Consider the following 22,874-nt stretch of genomic DNA (forward strand, 5'->3'; position numbering starts at 1 on the left):
ACTACACTTAAAAGAAAGTGACTGATAATCATTTTATGGGATTGTATTTTATAACTCGTGGGAAGAAAGTTTCGAAAACTGTGGCAATGGGCATGCGATCCATCCACGTTAAGAAGGGCGATTCTCAGCTAAGTCAGGTTAAAACGTTGACTTATATAGGAGAGATGAAACCAATCCAATCCCCTATTTCATGGACATCTTTGCTGGTCAGAGAACGGCCAAGTATTTTAATGCTTTACTGATTTTTTTTATACTATTTCTCTTATTGATTGTGTTTGCCCCCTCTCCCTAGTTGCCTATTCACCCAGACAACCAACACTTGGGCATGTAGTGATGGGAAAGTTTTCATATTCAAGATTTAAGGTTCCACCATTCACCTGACACAGAACCAATCTGGAAAGGAACGAAAATACCAGGCTAAAGATTATAACAAAGAAATCTCCTCAGATGGGGTTTCAAATAATAGAATATAGGGTTACTTCTTATTGGTGCTGTTGGAAAATCTGCACATAAAAAGCGAACAAGATTGAACGAAGAGTTAGCTTGACCCTTTACCAGGTTCGAGCTACGAAGCTTACCTTATTTATTATTAATTTGGAAAACACTGTTTTTTCGTCGGTCTTAAATAGAAGGAGAAACTCTCCCAAGGCCAACTCTTCCCCGCCCGAATCACAGATTAAAGTGATGAATTCCCTTTCCTTCATGAGGAAATAAGGATTGGTGTGGAAAAAAGGCCCTTCTTCTCATCATATTAAAGGCCCTAGATCTAGGTTGGGCACTAGCACTTTACTAACATAATCAAAAGTCAAATCTGTTGAGCGTCCATGACTCCCACAGAAAGATCGGCAGAAAAGAAACCCATCCGGTCAGGATTTGTGAGGAGTTGTGTCGCACAATCTGTTGAGATGAATGTGAAACCTTTTCTGGTTCTGGTAAAATATGAACAACACCAAATCTTTCTAGAGCCCCAACCTCCAACTGGGCTCTGACCGAAGGCTACTGAGAATAGCAAAGAGACCATCAGCCTCTTTCGATTGCTCTCTAGCTTTACCGAATTAACATATGATCAGGTCAGTGGGCAATAATAGTTGACTCGATTAGATTGTCCCAACAGAGTGATTAAAAGCATCTTTAGAGCGAAAAGCGATCAGAAAGCGAATCCCTTCCTTCCAATCCAAACCGGCAAAGCCGCCTATTGGAGAGTTGCTGCCTGCCTTTCTCTAGTTGGTACATAATAGGAATTTGGAATTCTTTTGGTCCCATTCCTTCCTGGGTTCACCTTTTGTAATAAGTAGCACTTGATTTGGGGAATGCGACTCAGAAAAGTGAAATGTGATGCATATATAGATTAGGCAAGAGAGGCTAGAAAAAGATCGGTGATGATTTCCCATCTCCTGATAAATAGACTAAGCGAGGTGGACTTTATCCATACTGTACTGGTCGAATCGATTGAAAGTTCGATTCTATCTGAACTACTGAGCTATGTCTGAAAGTATATTAATGTCCTCTTAGTGTTGACTTTCTCTGATCTGAGACGCTCAGTTCTGCAATGCTATAAAATGGATAGTAACACCACTGCACGTCTTTGTGTCATCAAAGAATTATTAAGAGATTGATTTGTGAATTGTTCCCTTAACAAATTGTAACCAAACTTAGGCCTATCAAGATAGAGTAAGAGCATCTTCAAGAAAGTATTTATTTATAAAGAGCAACTTATTAATAATGGAGAGTATCTTCAAATTTAAAGAGTAAGTATTTTTATACACTCCTACAGGTTCTCTATTTCACTATTTATTATGCTTTATTTATTTATTTTTTTCCAATGAACACTTATTGCTTACTCATCATATCTTATTTGACATAATTTTTTTTATATGTTAATAGTCAATCAATTCAAATGTGATATGAATAATTTAAATTGTAGAGAGTTGAAATTCGTAACTTTTAAGAGCCTTTTAAGTGTAATATTGTTTTATTGAAAAAAGTATGATTGAAAATAAGAGAAAAAATATATTTTGAAAATAATGGAGACCAAACAAAGACTAATGGTCTGTATTTTTAAAAAGTTAAAATAAAGAGTCTCTTGAAACTCATTTTTATGTATTAACTTTTCAAAATACAGTATTTTGTCCTAATCAAGAGAGTGAGGTAGGGATAGGGATGGCAATCGGGCTCGCCAACTCGAGCCGCCCGTGACTCGGCTTGGGAAAAGCCCGAGCCCCATTTTGGGGACACGGGTTTTGCCCGAGCCGGCCCGTGAACTAGCGAGCTTTTTTTAAAAAAAATAATAATTTTGAGGCAGCAAAACTGCTGCCTTGCTGCCTTCAAGCTACTGCCTTTGAAGGCAGCGAACTAGGCAGCAGTTCAGGAGGAAAAAAAAATAGTGGAGAAAACGAGCCTGGCTCAGAAAAAGCCTGAGCAAAAGGTTGGGCCGAGCCTATTTTTGGTTCGAGCCCCCAAAAAAGTTCGGCCATTTTAACCGAGCCGAGCCGGAGCCGAAACTTTAGGCTCACGAGTCGGCTCGGCCCGACTCATTTACATCCCTAGGCGGGGAGAGTTGGTTGGAAGGAAACCTTGACCAGGTTAAGAAAGAGATTGATACGTAGAAGTGAGCCTCGTTGCTAGTGACAAATCCATTGGGCACTTTTGTCCAAGAATTAAATGGGCTTACGGTTGTGGCGGATCCTATAAAATGGGTCGAATCTACTAGTGGACAAATGCAACGTATGTGGAACAACCCGTGTACATAATAATGGGCCAGTTAATGAAAAGCCTACGTCTAGACCTTGTTGAAAGTTTTTGTTTCATGAGTTAGGCGAGATACAAAAACAAATAAAAGGGAAAAATACATAATTAACATAGTTTCAAGATATAATTTCAAATTAAAAAAAATTGTGGAATTCTTTCAAAATTAAATGGTTGCATTGTGATCACTAGATAAAAATTTTTGAAACTTTTTATTAATTAAATAGATTAATGTTACAATAACACACAATATATGATCACAATTACGTACTAATAATAAATTAAACAATGTTAGTTACCTTCTGAACTGTGTGCTACTCACACTAGCTCTTGACCCCTAATGTATTACCTTAGCCTTCCTGAAAGCTCTCTATCCCTGATATAGTTTATTTTCGTTGGATTAGGTGGTTTGGTGCCTGATAAAAAGATCTCCAGTGTTTTTATCTTGTGGTTTGATATGGAATAATATTGCTTGATCAATAAAATATATTTTGAAAGAATTTATGGATCAAATAATAAATGGTGGTCGAATCTTGGAATCAATAAATGTGTCGGATCATCAAAGAATTGATTAGTATGGAATAAATTTGATTCAACATACCTTGGAACGTTTATGGGGTTAAATATTTATAGAAAAAAGTGTTTGGGATGAAACGGGGTTTAAAAACAAGTTTTGAAGCAAAACATGATTGCTAGACATTGACAAGCGCTAGGCAAGTGGCATACCTGCCGTTCGAGCACCAATCTAGTGATAGGTGGGCAGAAGGGGTTCTGCTTTTGCCGCTCGAGTGTCGACTAGACGACATGGCGAAAGTGCATCCATCTCGATATCAACTTTTTCAAGTCTGAATCTTGGTATTTCTCTTGCATTTCTTTGACTTCTCTTTGGACTCTATAAGCCTCAAACTATGCTTACCATAACTCGAACTTTTCAAAATCTATTTTGACTTTGATTACAATATAATTAATTCATAGTACACATCTAAATTATGATTTTTGTTTTAGGAAAATTTCAATTACAAAATAGACTTTAGAATCTATATTTATGAAATATTATATATAATAATTCCTACAGTTAATTAATTATACAATTTTCTAATTTTCAGAAAGCAAAATCCAAACTATTTTTCATAATTTCAACTTTCAACTAGATAAGTCCTATTTAACAAATTTCTAAAAACTTCATACATGCTTTCGAAGTTTTCAACAAAATGATAAGTCTCATGATTGCATAATATAAATAATACGGTACCTTAAATCTTATCTAAATCTTTATAGAATAAAGTCATTTAAAAATTTAAAATTAAAGTCAAATACAAGTCTTTAAAAAAAAAAAAGGTTAATAAACTAAAGTCAAATAATTTTTTTTTTTTTTTAAAAAGGGGAAAAATTAATAAAGTGTGTCTAGGTGTGTATTAATTGTGCTTACTATCAAGGCAAAGTATACTGCTCGCGCCTCGTGTCTAGGCACACTAACAATTCCTGCATTGCTCACATTTATGAGCGATGTGGTTTGTGGCATTTTTATCGAGATAGCACTTTGGACTTACTTCCATCCAATTTTTGCAGCTTTCTAAAAATACAAAATCTCTACATAAATCTATGGCTGCACAAAAAAAAAAAAAAAAAAAACCTGCAAAATTCCAAATCAAATCGAAACCATTGATTTGAAACAGTTAGTTCGAATCCACATGGACTTGTGATTTTTTCCTCAAACCGAACTAAATCATTTTAAAATGGTTTGATTTAGGTTTCGATTTTCAAAAACCACACAAAATCAAATTGAACCGTTTTAAAATTTTGTAATTAAAACATTAATTTTATTAACTTATAAATTTTACAGTTTTCACTTTTTTAGAAAAATACCAATTTAGCAATACAAATTACAAACGGCCCATTGAAATAATCATAAAAAGTAAATTAAGTGCATCATTATTGGCTCATGGTTTAATAAATTCAGAACACGTGTCTCCCCCCACGATATCTTAACTAAATTAGAATTATTCCCAAATCATATGAAATGGAAAAAGTACATTTTCGACAATTCAAATCATAATTCAACAAAACTACGATAGCAAATCACGTCGAAAACATTAGAAACCCTAACATAAAATCCATTTCCCAAACATTTGATACTTGTCTGCCACTCCTAAAGGGATCGACAGTCTTTTTTTCCTATTAGTATGCTAATTTCTACCTGAATCGCCTCTTTTTCTCTTTTCTTGGCAAGTCTCAAATTCTCATTCAAGCCATTTTTTTATTGTTCTTTCTTTTATTTGTTATTTTTTGAATTTATTATACACTTGTGAGTTGTGATTTGGAAAGAAAAATGATTGTTTGTGAGCATAGATAATTAATGAACTTAAAAACGACGGACAGAGCATATTGATTGTGTGAAAATATTAAAGTTCCTTAATTAGTACTACTACCTTCTACTATCAATCTTTGTATATCTATGCATATCATATTCAATCCTTATTTAACATCTCACTAGCAAGACGAAATGAGTTTTAACTAAACTAAAATAGCAGAATGTGACTTTACCTTTACCAACCACTCACTACTAAAAAACATGGTTTCAGACACGAATTTTTCATTCCTAAAACCTTGATATCTGTTGCTATTACTCTTTACCAATGGAATATTTGCAATCACAAATCCGTTGTTAATTTGAGGGTCGTTGATAGTTATCAACGGATTGTGCCGTAAGTAAAGAGTAAATATTTTACCAACGAAATTTCCGTTAGTAAAAATCTTAACTAATACCAATCGACTTTCCTTTGGTAAATGTCTACCATTATAATTAGTAAAAATCAATGTTTTAAATAACCGTATAGGCATGGTAAAAAAAAAATATTATATATATATATATATATATATATAATTTTTTTATTATTATTTTTATTATTTTTTAACTTTTAGCCAACTGACTTGAAAGGCCAAAATATTGTTTAACTTCTTATTGGACAACAAATTTATAGAGGGCAAGTCCAAATACTTTGTTATAAATTTACGATGTGGAATAAGTAAATTATTTTTACCAACGGATAATCCGTTTCTAATTACCAATTGCATCTGTTGGTAATATTTGGTACGTCACCTATGAAATATCTGTAGATGAAAGATCTAAATATTAAACGGTTACATTAGGCACGGAATATCCGTTGGTAAAATAATATCATCGTTACCAACGAAAAATTCGTTGCTAATTATCGTAGTTAAAAGTGAATTACTTTTACCAACGGATAGTTCGTTTCTAATTACCAATGGACTGCATCCGTTGGTAATTTTCTGTAGGTGAAAAGTTATTTTTTAATAGTGGCTATGTGACACTATGAAAGTCAAACAAGGAAATACAAATAAAAATGAAGATGTATTTGTTCTATTAACATCATTCAGTAACCAACATTGAAAATAGTTTATTCATGGGTTTTATGGTAAATATGAATGTAATTTAACATTTAACATTATTAGTTCTATTAATGTGACGATATGAAAGTCGGACAAGAAAAGGTAAATAAAGACGAAGAAAGATCTATTTGCTTTATTAACATCTTTTAGCAACCAACATTAAAAATAATTTATTCATGGGGTTCATGGTAAATACGAATGTAATTTAACATTTAACATTATTAGTTCTCGTTTAAACATATATGTTAACTTGTTTTAAATATATTACTATAATGTTGATAGGTAAAACGCGAATTAAAGCTGATTCGAATACCACAAAATATGGTTTGATTTGAAAAATAAAATTGTTTGGTTTGGTCTAAAAAGATTCCAAACTGCATGAAATGGTTTGAGTTGAAAATATAGTACAAACCATTCAAATCGAGTTGTGTTCACCCCTACATACATCAATATAACATGCACAGTTATAGTTATGTGATGTATGATTTGCACTTATCAATTATCAGAAATATTTTAATTTGAAAATTTGAAGAAACATGATTAAAAATAGCATTTTGAGCAAAGGTAACAACTCTAAATAAGATCTAAATATACTTTTACATATTTATTTTATGATATTTATAAAATGAAAAAAAACATGCAGCAAAAATAAGTTCAATCAAGATATCTACCCGGTTGAGAAATTAAATAGTGAGAACAGAAGACAATTTCCACAAATTAAGTTAATATCCATAAATATGTCAAGTTTGATACTTCGTCTCGAGTAATTATTGTTATTTTCATGAGTTTTTATTAACGTATAGTCAATAAAATAAAAAAGTATGTATATAGAATTTAACCGTTGGATCAATTAGAGACCTTGATTCTCAACCTATAATATGGTCAAGGTTTTATTATTATTATTATTATTATTATTATTATTATTATTATTATTATTATTATTATTATTATTATTATTATTATTATTATGTCAACTTTGATACTTCGTCTCGAGTAATTATTGTTGTTTTCATGAGTTTTTATTAACGTATAATCAATAAAATAAAAAAGTATGTATATAGAATTTAACCGTTTGGATCAATTAGAGACCTTGATTCTCAACCTATAATATATATTTTTTTAATAAGGCCGTGGTCGAGGTTTTATTATTATATTATTAATTTATTTGTTAATTCAAATTGGTTATATATTTTATTGTTGGTTAACGTTTATTAACATTCAAAATTCAATTTGCTAAAACAAAAAGAGATTTAAAAAAAAAAAAAAACAAATAACGTTCAAGTCCTTAACAAATGGTCCCTTGATAGACTTTGGATGAACAATTATTTTTATTTTTATTTTTTATCAATAAAATAAAACAATGTGAACGTTCTAAGTTAGACACTTTAGAATGTGTTTGATTGACTTTATTTTCATCTAAACTGGAATGTTTGATTGATATTTTTCATGAAAAATATTTTTCAACTTTTGATTATATGATTATATTTTCCTCAAAAATAAGGAAATATTTTCTTTGCGGAGGGGGTGATTTTTATTTTCTAAGTAATTCACTCTCTTTTTTATCTCTCATCTGTCCTCTATCTCTTATCTACCCACCGATTAAAATTGACAAATATAATATTTTATAGGTTGAAAATTAAATTAATAAAACACAATTAATTAATAATTTCTATATAAAGAAGTTTTAGGCAATTTAATAATTTAGAATTTATTTTCTTTCCATGTAAATTTAATGCTCACGATCCAACGACCCTTACTTCTCAACCTATAGTATGTAACTTAACATGTTTTGAGTGGGTTCTCACTCAGTTCTCAATTTTTAAAACCTATTTTCAATTATAGATTTTATAGGACACACAATTTTTATGAACTTTTAATCACACATTTCATTAACTCTTATATACTAAAAATCAATATATATATATATATTTATATATATTTTCCAAATCAAACAAGGGCTAACTAATTCTTTTTTTTTTTTAATAATTAAGCAATGAATGAAAAAAACCATTTGCCAACTCATATCTAATCTGATCAACAATTTCTTTATTGACTAAAAAAATGAAACGATTTTCAAGAAATCTCGAAGTTTCAGATATCCTCAAACACAAGTACATGATTGAGTTTTGTTACTTTTTATTTGCTACAACACATTTATACAATTTAAATATATTTTCATTTTTCCCTACTTATGCTCAACAAAGTCAGCTAAGCACACGTTGTACATGTACTACCATCAAAACTCAAAGTTAATTTTTTTTGCACATTATCTTTTTCATTATTTAGTTCGAGAACATGATAATAATTTATTAATCCCCACCCACAAGTGGATCATATCTAATCTAAGGGGTAGTTCGATAAAATTTTTAATAGATTTTAATAAAAATTGATGAAATATATGGTTGAAAAGTTGACAAAAGTTGTGGGCCTCATTAATTTGTGAATAAAATTAGGGGTAATTATATCACTACTACGAATTTTGTTAGTTACACCAAAAATTTAAGCATTTTTTTTTATTTACTTAAATAGTCTTAAGTAAAATCACATAAATGGGTTTTAATATATTTATCACATAAAACAATTTATTGATTCACTACAATCATAAACCTTGTTTTTACTTTATTATGACCCGCTCCATAACTTTTTCATCAACGGCTTTTGTATTCTTTCTCTACCGGATCGAGAGGCTTGGATGACTTTGTTGGACCTAATCTCTTTTGCATTTTTAAACACCCAGGCTACACAGCAATGATACACATTTAAGTAACAAAAACATATTTAAGTATAGCACGGCAATGATACACAGAAAAGAAGTGCTCTTAAGCCACTAATTCTCCAATAACTCAAAGGCCACAAACTATAATTCAATGAACTGAGAAACAATCAAAAGAAAAAAAGAAAAAGAAAAATTACAACCATGTAATAGAGATGATTCCGATTGTAAAATAAGTATCTATCTATATGAAATATAAACAAGTGTTCTTAGCTTGTTGATAAAAGGAAATATCTAACGAATCCAATCTAATTTAGATTTTACAAGCTTATATACGAAAGATTAAACACAAATATTTGATTAACACATATATATATGTATTAGATCCAGTACAACTTTCGATAGAATACAAATAGATACAATTGTAAAATAGGAGCATCTAATTTTTAGGTATTGCAAAAGTTAAATAGTAGACAATATCGCACATGCTAAAATTTTACAAATTTGTGATGTGCTTCTCTAAGATAGATTTTGCTGATGGCTATCTTTATGTAAAACCAATCCATTACACTATTCCAAGACTTGAAAAATGCAATCCTCCACGAGTTATTGAGCACTTAGGTTCCATGTACCCCCCAAAATCCAAAAACGAACCCAACTGCCATACTAATGTAAAATCCATCACTGATAAGCTTCTCCTCCTCCTCTTGGTTTTTCATCCCATCTACATTATCACTGATATTCGGCAATTCAGCAATTTCATCTCTTGGACAAGCTTTTGTAAGTGGAAGGCCACAAAGTCCAGGGTTTCCCTCGAATGCAGAATCATTGAAAGTTCATAAATGATTGCTGTACGACAAATCTAACATTCCAAGTTGATCCAATTGAGAAACACCAGTAGGAATGCCACCAGAGAAGTTGTTTCTTGAAAAATCAAGAAATCATTTTGAGTTTCTAAAGGCTTCCTATGCATTGGGTCACTGTACGATTAAACATATTGTGAGAAAGATCTAAGGAACTCAATGAGGAAGATAATGCAAGATGAGACACTTCCCCGGTTAATTGGTTACCAGATAAATCTAAATGAGTTAAACTTGTCATATTCTCCAAGAATATTGGAATCTCACCTTGTAATTTGTTGAAACTGAGGTCAAGGTAACTAAGGCTACTGCTTAAGTTAAACACCAAAGAAAATATCGAAGACGAGAACTCATTTCACGGAGGAAATACATATAAATGGCAGGTTGGCCATATTTCTACAATGGCCTTTGACCATTTAAAAAAAGAAAGTTAAAAGTTAAAATAGAAATTTTACATACCATTTGTCAAAATTGCCCTCATCTTTAACAAAGATAGGAGAGGAGAGAAAAAAGAAATAAAAATAAAATATCACAATCTTTACAGTCGGGACCTGGTCGAAGTTGCAATCATTACAGTGTACCCAATGCCGACCACCATAAAACTTGATCATTATCTTCAATAAAATTAGGCCATATTTGATAGCCAATTATTTTCCATCGAAAATGGAATTTAAATTCCAACTTTCATTTTTTGGGTGTTTGATAGCATTTTTTTAAAAGGAATTGATTTTCCCACTTTTCTTGCCACCTAGACATTTTCCATCTTTTCCTTGAAAATCAATGGTGGGAATTGGTTTTCTATGTTACTGTTGTCGTTTTTTTATTTTTTATTTATTTTTTTGGCAATTGAAACAAATTGTATCCCTAATTTTAAAAAAAATATTTTCATTTAATTGACAATTTCAATGTAAAATAAAGTCAAACGAACAGCAAAAAATAGATGATTTTCTTGACGTTTCTTGTATTTTTTTGGCAGTGGAAACAAATTTCATCCCTTCTCTCTTTAATTAACAATTTTTATGTAAAACAAAGTTAAACGAACACCAAAAAACACTTTTATTTAAACATTTTCTACATGAAAAATTATACCAATCAAACACAATCATTAACAATTCCCAATAAAATAATTTTTAGGCAATTCAATTTTCTGAAATTCGTTTTCTTTCCACCCAAATTTCATCTTTACAATCAAACAGATCATTAATTTTTTTATGGGATTAAGAGATTGATTTTTCATTTTACATGTTTTGTGAATTTGTTTGTTAAATTATTATTTATGATGTTTATTCTTCATTATTTTGGTAAATTATTGGGTTTAGGATCGATTTTTGCAGGAAACTCGTCCCATTTTTTTCTTCTTTTCCTCAATTATTTTTTCTTTTGTTTAAATTTTTTTTCATTATAATTTTTTTGGAAGTAGTTTTAAAATTTCTTAATTATTTTGTTCATATTATAAATATTTTTTTCTTTTTTTCTTTTTATGATAAAACTTAATTTTTTCAATTTTAATTAAATAATAATTATATTCATCATTTAATTTTCGTAATTTTATTTAATTTAATGTGTTTTACTTTTATTATAATTTTTTTCGAAAAATAGTTTTAAAATTTCTTTTTTTTCTTCATACTATAAATAACTTTTTGTTCAATTTAAAATCCTTCTTAAATTTTTTATGATAAAAATTAATTTTTCCAAATTTAATTAAATAATATTTATTTTTAGATTTAATTATTTCAATTTTAATTAAAAGACTTTATAATAACTTTATTTTTATTTTTTATTTTTGTCTTTAATTCGTTTTTTGTTCTTTTCCTTTAATTTATTAAATCATTTTTTTATTAGCATCAGTGTAAAATGGCTTTACATCTTGCGTACGTAGTTATAAATCGGTCCGCTTAATTTTATGAGATTATGCTTTATTTCATTATCTCTTGTTCAATATTCTAACATTTGAATTTTTCCAAGATGTAGTATCATCTAGATTCGAAGTTGAGACGGATAATAGGAAAAGCTACTTGGAATAGTAGCTTTGATTGTTTCACTACCGTATTGAAGTTGCTGGATGATTAGCACGTGGATATGCTATGCCAGTCATTCCTCTAGTCCAGTATTAGTTGAGAGAGGTGCAGTACTCTAGACAGTTCATTGATACAATACTCTGTCGGATGCTTAGGCAAACAATGGCGATTCCTTCTACTTTGACCCTGGGGGCAAGGTCGTTATTTTCTCCATATTTGAGTTTGCTCTGATGGCTTGACTGAAGATCATATACGATGAAGCAACTCATGATTGTATTCAAAGAAACAATAGGTTGCAAGACGCATATTTTTAGGGACAAGGAAAGGTGCTTCTACCTCAGTTGATTGGGTGTAATCAGGGAGTGCGATCAGATGTTAGACGGATTGAAACTATGACTAATCTATATTTTTGAGAGCAAGGTTCAATGTCATCACAAGAAGACTGCAATTGACTTTTTCCATTTAGAAGTTATTAACAATATCAATGCCTTCAACAACTATCTGTGGGGTCGGAGATATTTTGAAGACATCATACATGTTTTCACCAGAACACATTCGAAGCCTAAGAGGTCCATTTGTCAATACGATACTTATGGATTGACCTTGACGGTGCAGTTAAATATTTAATATAATCAACGTTAAAATATTTTTTATATTAAATTTATATATAATAATTGTATGTATGTGTTGCTGATTTGGGCATATGAGACTGTCCTCCACTTAGGTATCTAGTTTGCGAGGCGAAGGGAGATAAATTCTCTTAGATACATCATTGGCGAGCATCTTGAGCAAACGAATGTCCATTTGGCAAACAGTTATCAGCTTTCATCGACGACCCTCGGGTGATCATTATGCATTAGTGATTTTATATTGTAAGTAGTTTCAAATCTCATCACATGATCATTAACTAGTTGAAATGTCAATATGTTAGCTTGAGGTCATAACTAAGTTGACGCTGTCGACGGAGGATGAGGGTTGAGGTCTTGTGCAAGAATCAGTCGTTTCGCACACTCAAGACGACCAAATGTTCGATTCCATCCTAAACCGAGATTGGGCATATGAATTCAATATAATTTATTGATCACATTTTATATGAGTTAGCCTATTTTAATTAAGTTAATAATTTTTAATATTGTTATTTATCTAGGAGTACGGTCCAATTGATCGACGATCACCTTTGCCAATGAGATCACCTCCACCCAGAGGATCACTTCTGCCGATGAAATCTCCTTATCCCCATCCAGACACCTCTCTCATTGGTCTCTTGCACACAGTTAGAGTCATTATTTTTGATGATTTGGATGATCGCTTGACTGGATTTATAGGGAAAGAGGTGGACACACCGCAATGAAAGTTGAGAGGCAAGGTAGATGATTTATTTTACGATACAGGAGTGCTATGTCACCACTTCGTAGACCTTAGGATGAGGTCACGGCGCTTAGAGACGATAAAGTAGGCAGGCGATGGGGGTGACGAAGAGGGGTGATGGGAGGGTAACGGAGAGGGAGGTCACTCATAGTTGTGGACAGATGTTGCATTAGAATCATTTTTGTTATCTGTAAAGTAGGAGGGGTAGCCCCAATGAGGACGAGAGAGGCTGCAGGAGAGGAAAGAATGGAGGGGTGGCCCTTATGGAAATCGAAGAAGTGGCGAATGTGGGGTTGGCCCGGATGGCGAAGGAGGTGGTGGAGGAGATGGCAATCTCCAGGGTGGAGAAAAAGAAGATAAGAAGCTTGCTGTTGATGTGTCGGAGCGGGTGATCAACAAGAGGTCGAAATTGCCGTCATAGTACGTCATTTCTTCCTTCACAGCTAAGGCGAAGAGGAAGATGTTCATCAATGAGACGTACCCCAATCTATTCCAGAAGGTGGATATGTTAAGTGGAAAGCATTCAAGATAGAGTGGAGAAGAAGTATGCTTCGGTAAGTATTATAAAATTTTAGTACAGTACGCTATGTTAGCGTATCTATGCTTATTTTAACATTTTCTTTATTTCTTTTCCAGAGTTTGTCACACGATAGCTCAAAGGACGATCATGAACAAATGGTTCCATAACATCACCACTTTAGGAGTTTGGCTTGGTGACGATGTAAGTGAAATAGTCATGTTATTATTTATTATGTATACATATTTTTTTTTATTAAATGAAATAATTCCCTCTTTTTTATTAGTGTTTCCTGATGTCACACATCGACCTGGCCATGGTCTTATTGTGTGATTGGATTTAAAGATACCCAAAATTATTTGACATTCCAGGTTGATCATATTGAGCACTGAGTTCATACCTGTAGTTACCATTAAGTATTAGTCACTCCACCTTATAGGTAATGAGTATATGAACCCAAATATATGCTTGAGTGGGTTATAGGGATGTGGCCGAGTGTCAAGAAAAAGTCATAGGAAGATTGTACGCATATGTACATTCCAGTGATTAAGAATCATCACTACTTTGTTGTGGAGATCGTCTTTGCTGATTTCACTATACATGTGTAAAACTCTGATCATTCACATCTAACACAGAGTCAACTTGAGCAAAACCACCCGCTGTGGTGATTGTGCAAGACAGATTGACTATCATGAGGGACACGACGATGGCCAGAAAGTCGAGATCGCAAGTATTTATAATATTTTTTAACTTGAAAACTTAGATTTTAGCTACACTACCGAATTAACACATTATTATTCAATTGCAAGGTGATTGCGACATGTTCCCAATAAAGCTTATTAAATTTTTGAGTATAACACATAAGGTTGATGGAATAAACCAATCATGATACAAATTTGGAGGAATAAATTAGCGTGTGATTTATATGAATTTAATTGTGATTCGTAAATACTGTATATTTAATTGTTTATTTAATTATGAAATAATTGTAAAATAAAAATTATGTAAACATTGTACATTGAGTTGTTTATTTAATTATAAAATAATTGTACATATTACAAAGTTTATGTAAACATTATACATTCAATTATTTATTTAATTTTGAAATAATTGAATATATTTCAAAACTTATGTAAACATTGCATTTTAATTATTTATTTAATTACAAAATAATTTTAAACATTTTAAAATAAATGTAAATATTGTTCATTTAATAGTGGTATCATTATAAATTGGTCTAATTCTCATTTAGGAGAATTTGACTTGTACAAAATTGACAAATATGCCATGTTGCTCTCCGATAGGTGGTATTCTAGATATACGTGGATGTCCAGGATAATGCGGTTTATGGTAATAAACTATTAAGTAGGACAATATAGTTGGGAAGTTTCCACTCGACTTCATTCGGTAGAGGAAATATATTCTCAGCATATGCTGCTTTTTAATAATCAACAGTGTAATAAGTAGAACATAATGTCGCGACTGTATGTTCGCATGAAAAATGCTCCAGCTAAAATAGACTACAAGTACATGTGTTATTAGTCAAGTTCACTATGTATGCCATATTACATTTACATTTTACGGGAAAGCGCAATTCATCCAGTGGTTCCACATTCAATTTTCTGGCAACCTCTACAATCTTAATGTTCAATCCCCATTTCTGTTAGATAATCCCATGCAGGGAATGATTTACTTCCTATTTCGACCATGAATTTATTACACTCTTCAATACTGTAAGCTTCAACTGCTCTCCTAAATAATAAAACGATATATTTACCCCAATACATAGTCTTCAAATTGCCTTATAGATGGTACATACAACACTGATGATATGCCTCAGGAAAAATTTCAGCGATACCATTTATTATAGATGGTCCCTGATCAGTTATAAAGGCAAGGTCCTTGACTCTTTCGATTACCTCCCTCAGTTTTGTAAGGAACCAACGTATTGACAGATCATTCTCGCTGTCGAATATGTTGAATACAAGAGGATAAATTTGGATGTTTGCATTTTAGCATGTAGGCATCTAGCTTCAGAGTTGTACTATCGACTAGAATTATGGGGTCACATCGCATTTCAATAAAAACTTAAAGCAATTTTCACCCATGTTATCGCAATACCTAGCTAATTTAGCATAGCTCTCCTCAGCTAAGCCCATTAAATCTTCCAAGGTGTATTCCTTAGCCTTCCAGGCTTTCTAGTAATTCATGATCACTCCGTACTCTCAACGGATATCGTTAATGATGTTCGAAGGTGTTTAGATCGTACGAGGGTCCTAATACTTGTGCATTATCTGTTGACCAATAAATCATGGTCAAGCTTGCATGTGATCGTTTTGATGAATTTTCACTTCGCAAGTATGTTCCCATGTATACTTGTATACTGCAAATAATTCTTTTGTATCCATTTTAGTTGCTCGCAAATGCCAACGGGAACTGTTGTCAACACAGAAATTGTCAACAATGACTTGTTTGATTTCTTTATTTGAACTTAAAGTTGTATTTTAATGCCATCTGGTGCACAGTTTCCTACAAATCTTTTTTTGTTTCAAACATTTGCTCAACATGAAAATTCTCATCATCCGGAACCATATGAGAAGAATTAGAAGATGGTCCACCAGATCCAGCCCCGAACTCTCACTTTGCTCATATCTTTGACAGGATAAAGCAATCAAATTCTAATTTGTAAATTAATTTTCATTTTCTTTATCTTGACTTATTGATTGAATTTTGTGTATAACAGCGAGATCACAATGAGGAACAGCTGTCTTCGAAATAAACACATCATACTTTAGACCTATCTATACAGTGTCCCAAAAATCATTCGCATTGTCATCCGTTCTATCTTAAATTTTTTTATTCACCTTCAGTGACATCGTTGATGAGGAGTCATGTGCATTTTGTTCAATTCAAATAGATAATTCACTTCAGCATCTAAAGTAACCTTCATAGATGGAATCAAAATAAATGAATACTTGTTGAATTGAAATCTCGATTTCATATCGTATTGAGGGGAATCGACATTTAGCTTGTTTTGTAAATCATGATACATTCCCTCATACGATGTGCTCTCTGTTATGAAAATTGGAATACCACCATATACAGCATTCGTCCATTTTCACACCTATTGATCCTTTTTCATCAAATTCGAAATCACCAAAATGACAAACTTGGATTACAACCATATATGCATGACGATACAAAATTTTTAATTATAAGAAAAATAGTAAAAATTTTGGCCCAACCATTGGGCAACAGAAATTTATTAAAAAGAGATTTACAATTGGCTGGGCCGATGGTTAACTGCTGGCCGTAACAACCAGTTGTTTAGTGTTTGATATATTTATGAGATTTTGAGATTGAAGAAGATGGAAGATGAAAGATTTTTCTATCTATATTTGAATAAACAGATAAGAAAAGTTAGTTGATTTTGAAATTTTATGTGGAAAATGTTTGGTTTTCACTTGTTAACTAAAAAGGTGGTATTGTCTTTTAAACAAAACAATATTTTGTAATTGTATAATATACTTACGGGCATCTTTATTTTTTATTATCCTAAAGGTCAATGTGGAAATATAAAACCGTTGAAAAGTCGAAGTGGAAAAAATGGGATTTGACCAGGTCATTTTCAAAAGTACCCCCATTTTTCCAAGAGTTTAAAGTCAGAAAGAGATTAGAAGCATTGAGAGGTGACATGGCCGGCCCTAATATTTCGGAGGCCTTATGTCAACTTCAAATATGGGGTCCTATTGAAGAAAAATCATCGTATTCTTACTTGAGCCTTCTTATAGAGAGTTTTAATATAATTACGAAGAATCTAATACAGACAGCTAAGCCCAAAAATTTGAAGAGAAAAATAACAAAATATCAAATTTCAACATGCAATACAAATTATAAGTGATGTTTGGCACACATAATTATAATGCAATGGGAAAGAGGTCTATTCGTTTTTTGATCATTTTCTCACTACAATATTTAAAACAAAATTGAATACGCATTTAACTGATTTATGTACAAAGTTAGAGAATGTTGACCAGAGAGATAGTATAACAAAATATTGAAAATGATGATCAAGTACAAATGAGCTTCTATTTTTATATTAATTCATACTAAATTATTAATAAATAAGAAGTATGAACACGGGCAAAGAATTACTAAATTCAAAGTACCTTCAACAAGCATTTCAAAAAGTTATTATCATGAGATTGAAACAAAACAATAACAACAACAACAACAATAATAACAATAATAATAATAATAGATTATGTACTATATAGTATACATTCTGAAGATAAGGGATAAAGTAAGAAACTTGTAAGGATGTAATAATGGTAGTGAGATCAGACCTAATTGGTAAATAGAATTTTCAAAATTTTAATTCAAAAGTGAGATAATTCATTTCTTGTTGCGTTGAAGACATTTTTATTTGGTTAAGAAAAGAAAATGGATGTTTGGAAGATAAAGAATCAAATTACTTACATATATAGAGTAATGTTTGTGATGTATTTATATGATAAAATGAAAATATATGCTATTTATATGTTTTTTCTAAAGATTTTTGCATTTTCAATTTTTATTAGTTTCTTGTGTTTGCATATTGATAATTTTATTTTAAAGAGTTTCAATAATATAATTTTTGTTTTTTTTTTCAATGAACCAATTAATCTTACATAATTTTGGACCCCCAAAGTGGGGCCTTAAGCGATCCCCTACCCTGCCCATAATTAGGGACGCCACTGAGAGGTGAGGAAGGAAGTACCATTGACAGGTGACATGAGCCTAAGGATAAAAGTTGAAGCTTAATAAGCATAGTTATTGTTTGTAACCAATCGATTGCCGTTGTTAGGTTAATTGAGTTCACTAACAGGTCACTTAACTAGATGACTTTCTCATTAAACAAATGAAAAAAGGAAGACTTGAATTTAACCCCAACCTCTGGTGCCAATTAGTCGTTATTTCCAGAAAAAAATTCTCCAAAAATTCATTGTAGAATAATTAATATTTGATTGTAATTAGTACTAAATAGAAAAATATCTTTTTAGTAACATTTAATGTCAAATGAAGACAGGCTTAAGATGGAATTAAATGACACGCTTATGGGATAAAAAACATAGACAATCACAAAACTTACGGTGAAGTTCCACGTCACTTAGTTATTTTATTTCAAAATGATTACTAAAAATTATCTTTTGTTGAGAGTTAAATTTGTTTACATTTTTTAAATGAATGCGTGACATTAAAGTTGACAATTTATTAGCTAAAGATGAGAAAATTAATAAGTTCCAGTTGACTACCAATTACTGAAACTTGCCTTTTGTTTTGTCTCTCAAATACTTTTGTTTGCTTGTTATCTCGTTAGCAAAACAAATAGAATTTAAATAAGTGACTAAAAAAGAAAATTTCAATGACCAATTTTTTTTATTCAACGACTTGAAAAATGCAATCCTCCATGAGTTATTGAGCACTAAAGTTCCATATACCCCCCAAAATCCAAAAACGAACCCAACTACCATACTAATGTAAAATCCAATATTGATAAGTTGGTCCTCCTCCTCATCTGGGTCTTTCATTCCATGAACATTATCATTGATCTTCGGCACTTGAGCACTTTCATCTCCTGGACAAACTTTTGTAAGTGGAAGGCCACAAAGTCCAGGGTTTCCCTCAAATACAGTGTCATTGAAAGTTTGTAAATGAATGCTTTGCGGAATTTTGCCCGACAAGTTATTGTACGACAAATCTAACACTCCAAGTTGATCCAATTGAGAAACACCAGTAGGAATATCACCAAAGAAGTGGTTTCTTGAAAAATCAAGAAAATCTAAAGATCTTAGTCGCCCAATATTTGTAGGAAGGGATCCAGACAGGTTATTTCTTGAAAGGTTCAACCCAACTAGCATTATGAGACTTGTAATTTCAGTAGGAATATCGCCTACTAAATTGTTGCTTGAAAGATCAATGAGTTTCAGAAATTTGAGAGTTTTTATGTACTCGGCCTTCTTTCCTTTCCATGTCACACATGCACCCTCGAAGCCTCCATGGTATCGAAGATGAAATGCCCCATCAAACTTAGAATCCACTTGAATCATAGCAGTGAGATTGTTTAGGCATTTTGGTATACCACCTGAAATCTTGTTTAAAGAGAAGTCCAACACTTGTAAGTGTGCAAGATGACACAAATTGGAAGGAATACTACCAAAGAACTCATTGGACTTGAGACTCAGAAAGACCAATTTAGTCCAAGTATCTCCCACCCATATAGGTATTTTACCAGTCAACTTATTTAGTGAGAGATCAATGAAAGTCAAGGATGTACAACTCCTCAACGATGTTGGAATTTCTCCAGTGAAACTGTTGTTTTGTAAGTGCAATGATGCATGGATATTTAATGAAGGGATCTTTCCAGAGAAATTATTATGTGCCAAGTTAAGATATTTTAAATTTGGTTGGTTTGCAAAACAATTCGAAAGCTGCCCAGACAATAAGTTATTTGAGAGGTCAAGAAAATCCCAATACCCACTAGTTTTATTGCATAAATTGGTAATTGACCCAGAAAATTCATTATTCGACAAATCCAATACGGTTCCATTATGAGGCAAAATTGGTAATGAACCATTAAAATGATTAAAGCTCAAATCTATGTAATTGAAAGTAGAGAACTTTGACGACAAATCAGCAAGGACACCTTGGAAGTTGTTATGTGATACATTTAATCTTGATAATTTTGGACTTTGCTCCCCAAAAAAATCAGAGAACGTGCCCGAAATTTCAGCATTAGAGATATCAAGAATCTCTAATGTTGTTTGTGTTCTAAGCCATGCGGGGAAATGCGAACCCACTTTGCAACCAGATAAATCTACTGATGTCAGTTGAAATGGAGGATTCCATCCTAAACTGATATTGAACGAGATACTTGGGCTGAAAGACAAGTCCAAATATTTTAATTGGGAAAGATTAAAGAAATGGGATTCAGCGATTACGTCTTCAAAGTTGTTTGATCCAAGGTACAAAGATTCGAGCTTAGAAAGGCTTCCTATGCATTGTGTAATGGTACCATTAAACATATTACGAGAAAGATCTAAGTCTATTAATGAGGAAGATAATGCAGGACAAGGCACTTTCCCTGTAAGTTGGTTATCAGATAAATATAAAGAAGTTAAAGTACTCATATTCCCCAAGGATATTGGAATCTCACCATGTAATTTGTTGGAACTGAGGTCAAGAAAAATAAGGCTACTGCTTAAGTTAAACACCAAAGGAAATATCCATGAAGAAGAGAACTCATTTTCCCAGACCACAAAGGCCAAAAGAGAATTAGAAGTATTGAAAGGTGAGGAAGGAAGTACCATTGGCAGGTTGCACGAAGGTAAGAATAAAGATTTAAGCTGATTCAGCTTAGTTATTGTTTGAAACCAATCTGTTGCCATTGTAAGGTTAACAGAGACCATGTGCAGATCACTTAATGAATGGAGTCGAGAAAGCCAATCAAGATTTGTGCTAGTTAGTGAGCCATCATTGAATGAGCCAAGACGAAGAAAAATCAATTCAGAAAGGTTGCCAAGATGATGTGGAATTTCTCCAATAAAATTAGAACCGAAGAGATCAAGATATTGTAATCTGCCTAGGGAACCAATGAATTGTGGGATTCTGATATGATTGAAATCATTGAAACTAAGGTCTAGCATTTTCAAATGATGGATTTCAAGCAACCAGATGCCAATTTTACCTCTTAGCGGTGCAATACTCTCATCTCCATTGTTCCGTGGACTTTCTTCATTGTTCCGTGGACTTCGAAGATCCAACCCAACAATATGATTAGTTTGGTTATCACAAGAGACACCACTCCATTTGCAACAATCCTTATATTTTTCATTTCCCCAAGAAGAGAGTCGGCCATATTCATCAATAAGCTCATCTTTGAACTTGAGAAGAGCTTCTCTCTCCTTTTCTATGCATCTGATACCATCTTTCATTCCCGTAGAGTGCTCAAAAGTGGTTCTCCAGCTCAGTAGTAGCACAATGACCAAAAATTGGAGATGTTGAAAGAACTTATGATCAACTATCATTTTGAGAACAATTGTAACTAAGAATTTTCAGATATTCCTTTGTGATTTTTCACCATTTAAGCAGACTACTTATAGCATTAGCTGTAAGAATGAATTTGTGTAGAAAAATAAAGCCATTTGTGCATAACTTTCTTTACATCATGGCTGACATCATCCATGTTATCAAGAATTAATTGAATGAAAAAACTATTTTTATTTTTATCCTATTCAACGGTGTAATGAAATGTGGTAAAATGTAAAAGATAATATAAAATATGATGTACACCAAGCAAGAGTATAAATAATGACTACTTGATTAAACATACGAAAAAGGAAGACTTGACTTAAACTCCACCCTATGGTGCCAATTGGTCGTTATTTCCAAAAAAAAAATCCCCGAAAATTCGAGTACTTTCAAATAAATTATTTTATGGTTTTAGAAGTTATAATATTAGTTTGGTCCTCATTATTTTTAAAATATATTTTTCTCTTTTTTATTTTCTATCACATATTCTTAAATAAAATAATATTACTCACAAATTCAAAATTTTTCTTTCTTTTTAACCATGCATTCTCTATCAAATCACTATTCCAAAATATATTTTTGAGGAAAAAAGGGGCTCAAGCAGCCTATGAAATATGTGAATAATAAATAGGTAATAGTTATAAATATATGATTGTAATTAATACTTAATTGAATAGAAAAATATTTTTTAATAACTTTTAATGTTAAACAAACATAAGCTTAAGAGTCCAATTACGCACTTGTATTTGGGGTATAAAACATAGACAATCACTCAACTTATGGAAAAGTTTCATGCCACCCAATGAACTTTATTTTATTTCAAAGATATAACTAAAAAGGGAAAATCTACTTGTACACTAGAGTACAGCCCCCTCATATGAGAGAACCTCGCATGTGAGGGGGCTGTATAACTCTAGTGTACATGTAGCAACTCTCAACTAGAAATTATCTTTTGTTCTCAGTTAAATTTATTTACATTTTTTTAAAGGAATGTGTGCCATTAACAATGACAATTTATTAGCTAAAGATGAGAAAATTAATAAGTTTCAGTTGACTACCAATTACTGAAACTCGCCTTTTGTTTTTGTCTCTCAATTAAAATTCATTACGTTTGCTAAATGGAATGTATGACAAGGAAGACCTCCATATCCATGCCACGTCTTATTGTTGTT

At 31.9% G+C, this 22,874-nt stretch overlaps 1 protein-coding gene across 1 annotated transcript; it reads right to left on the reverse strand.

The window, feature by feature from the left end:
• Positions 1-18,929: 18,929 nt before the first annotated feature.
• On the reverse strand, positions 18,930-21,740 carry LOC111400514 (leucine-rich repeat receptor-like protein kinase PEPR1). Its single transcript, XM_023027924.1, has one exon. It carries the CDS (start codon positions 21,696-21,698, stop codon positions 18,930-18,932), a length of 2,769 nt encoding a protein of 922 aa, XP_022883692.1. The 5' UTR covers positions 21,699-21,740.
• Between the last annotated feature and the right edge of the window lie 1,134 nt (positions 21,741-22,874).

Source organism: Olea europaea, chromosome 10 (genome assembly GCF_002742605.1).
Source record: "Olea europaea var. sylvestris chromosome 10, O_europaea_v1, whole genome shotgun sequence".
NCBI classification, from domain to species: Eukaryota; Viridiplantae; Streptophyta; class Magnoliopsida; order Lamiales; family Oleaceae; genus Olea; species Olea europaea.

Coding starts and splice junctions, on each gene's coding strand:
- LOC111400514 (XM_023027924.1), bottom strand. CDS start 21,698: ATGATAGTTGATCATAAGTTCTTTCAACATCTCCAATTTTTGGTCATT.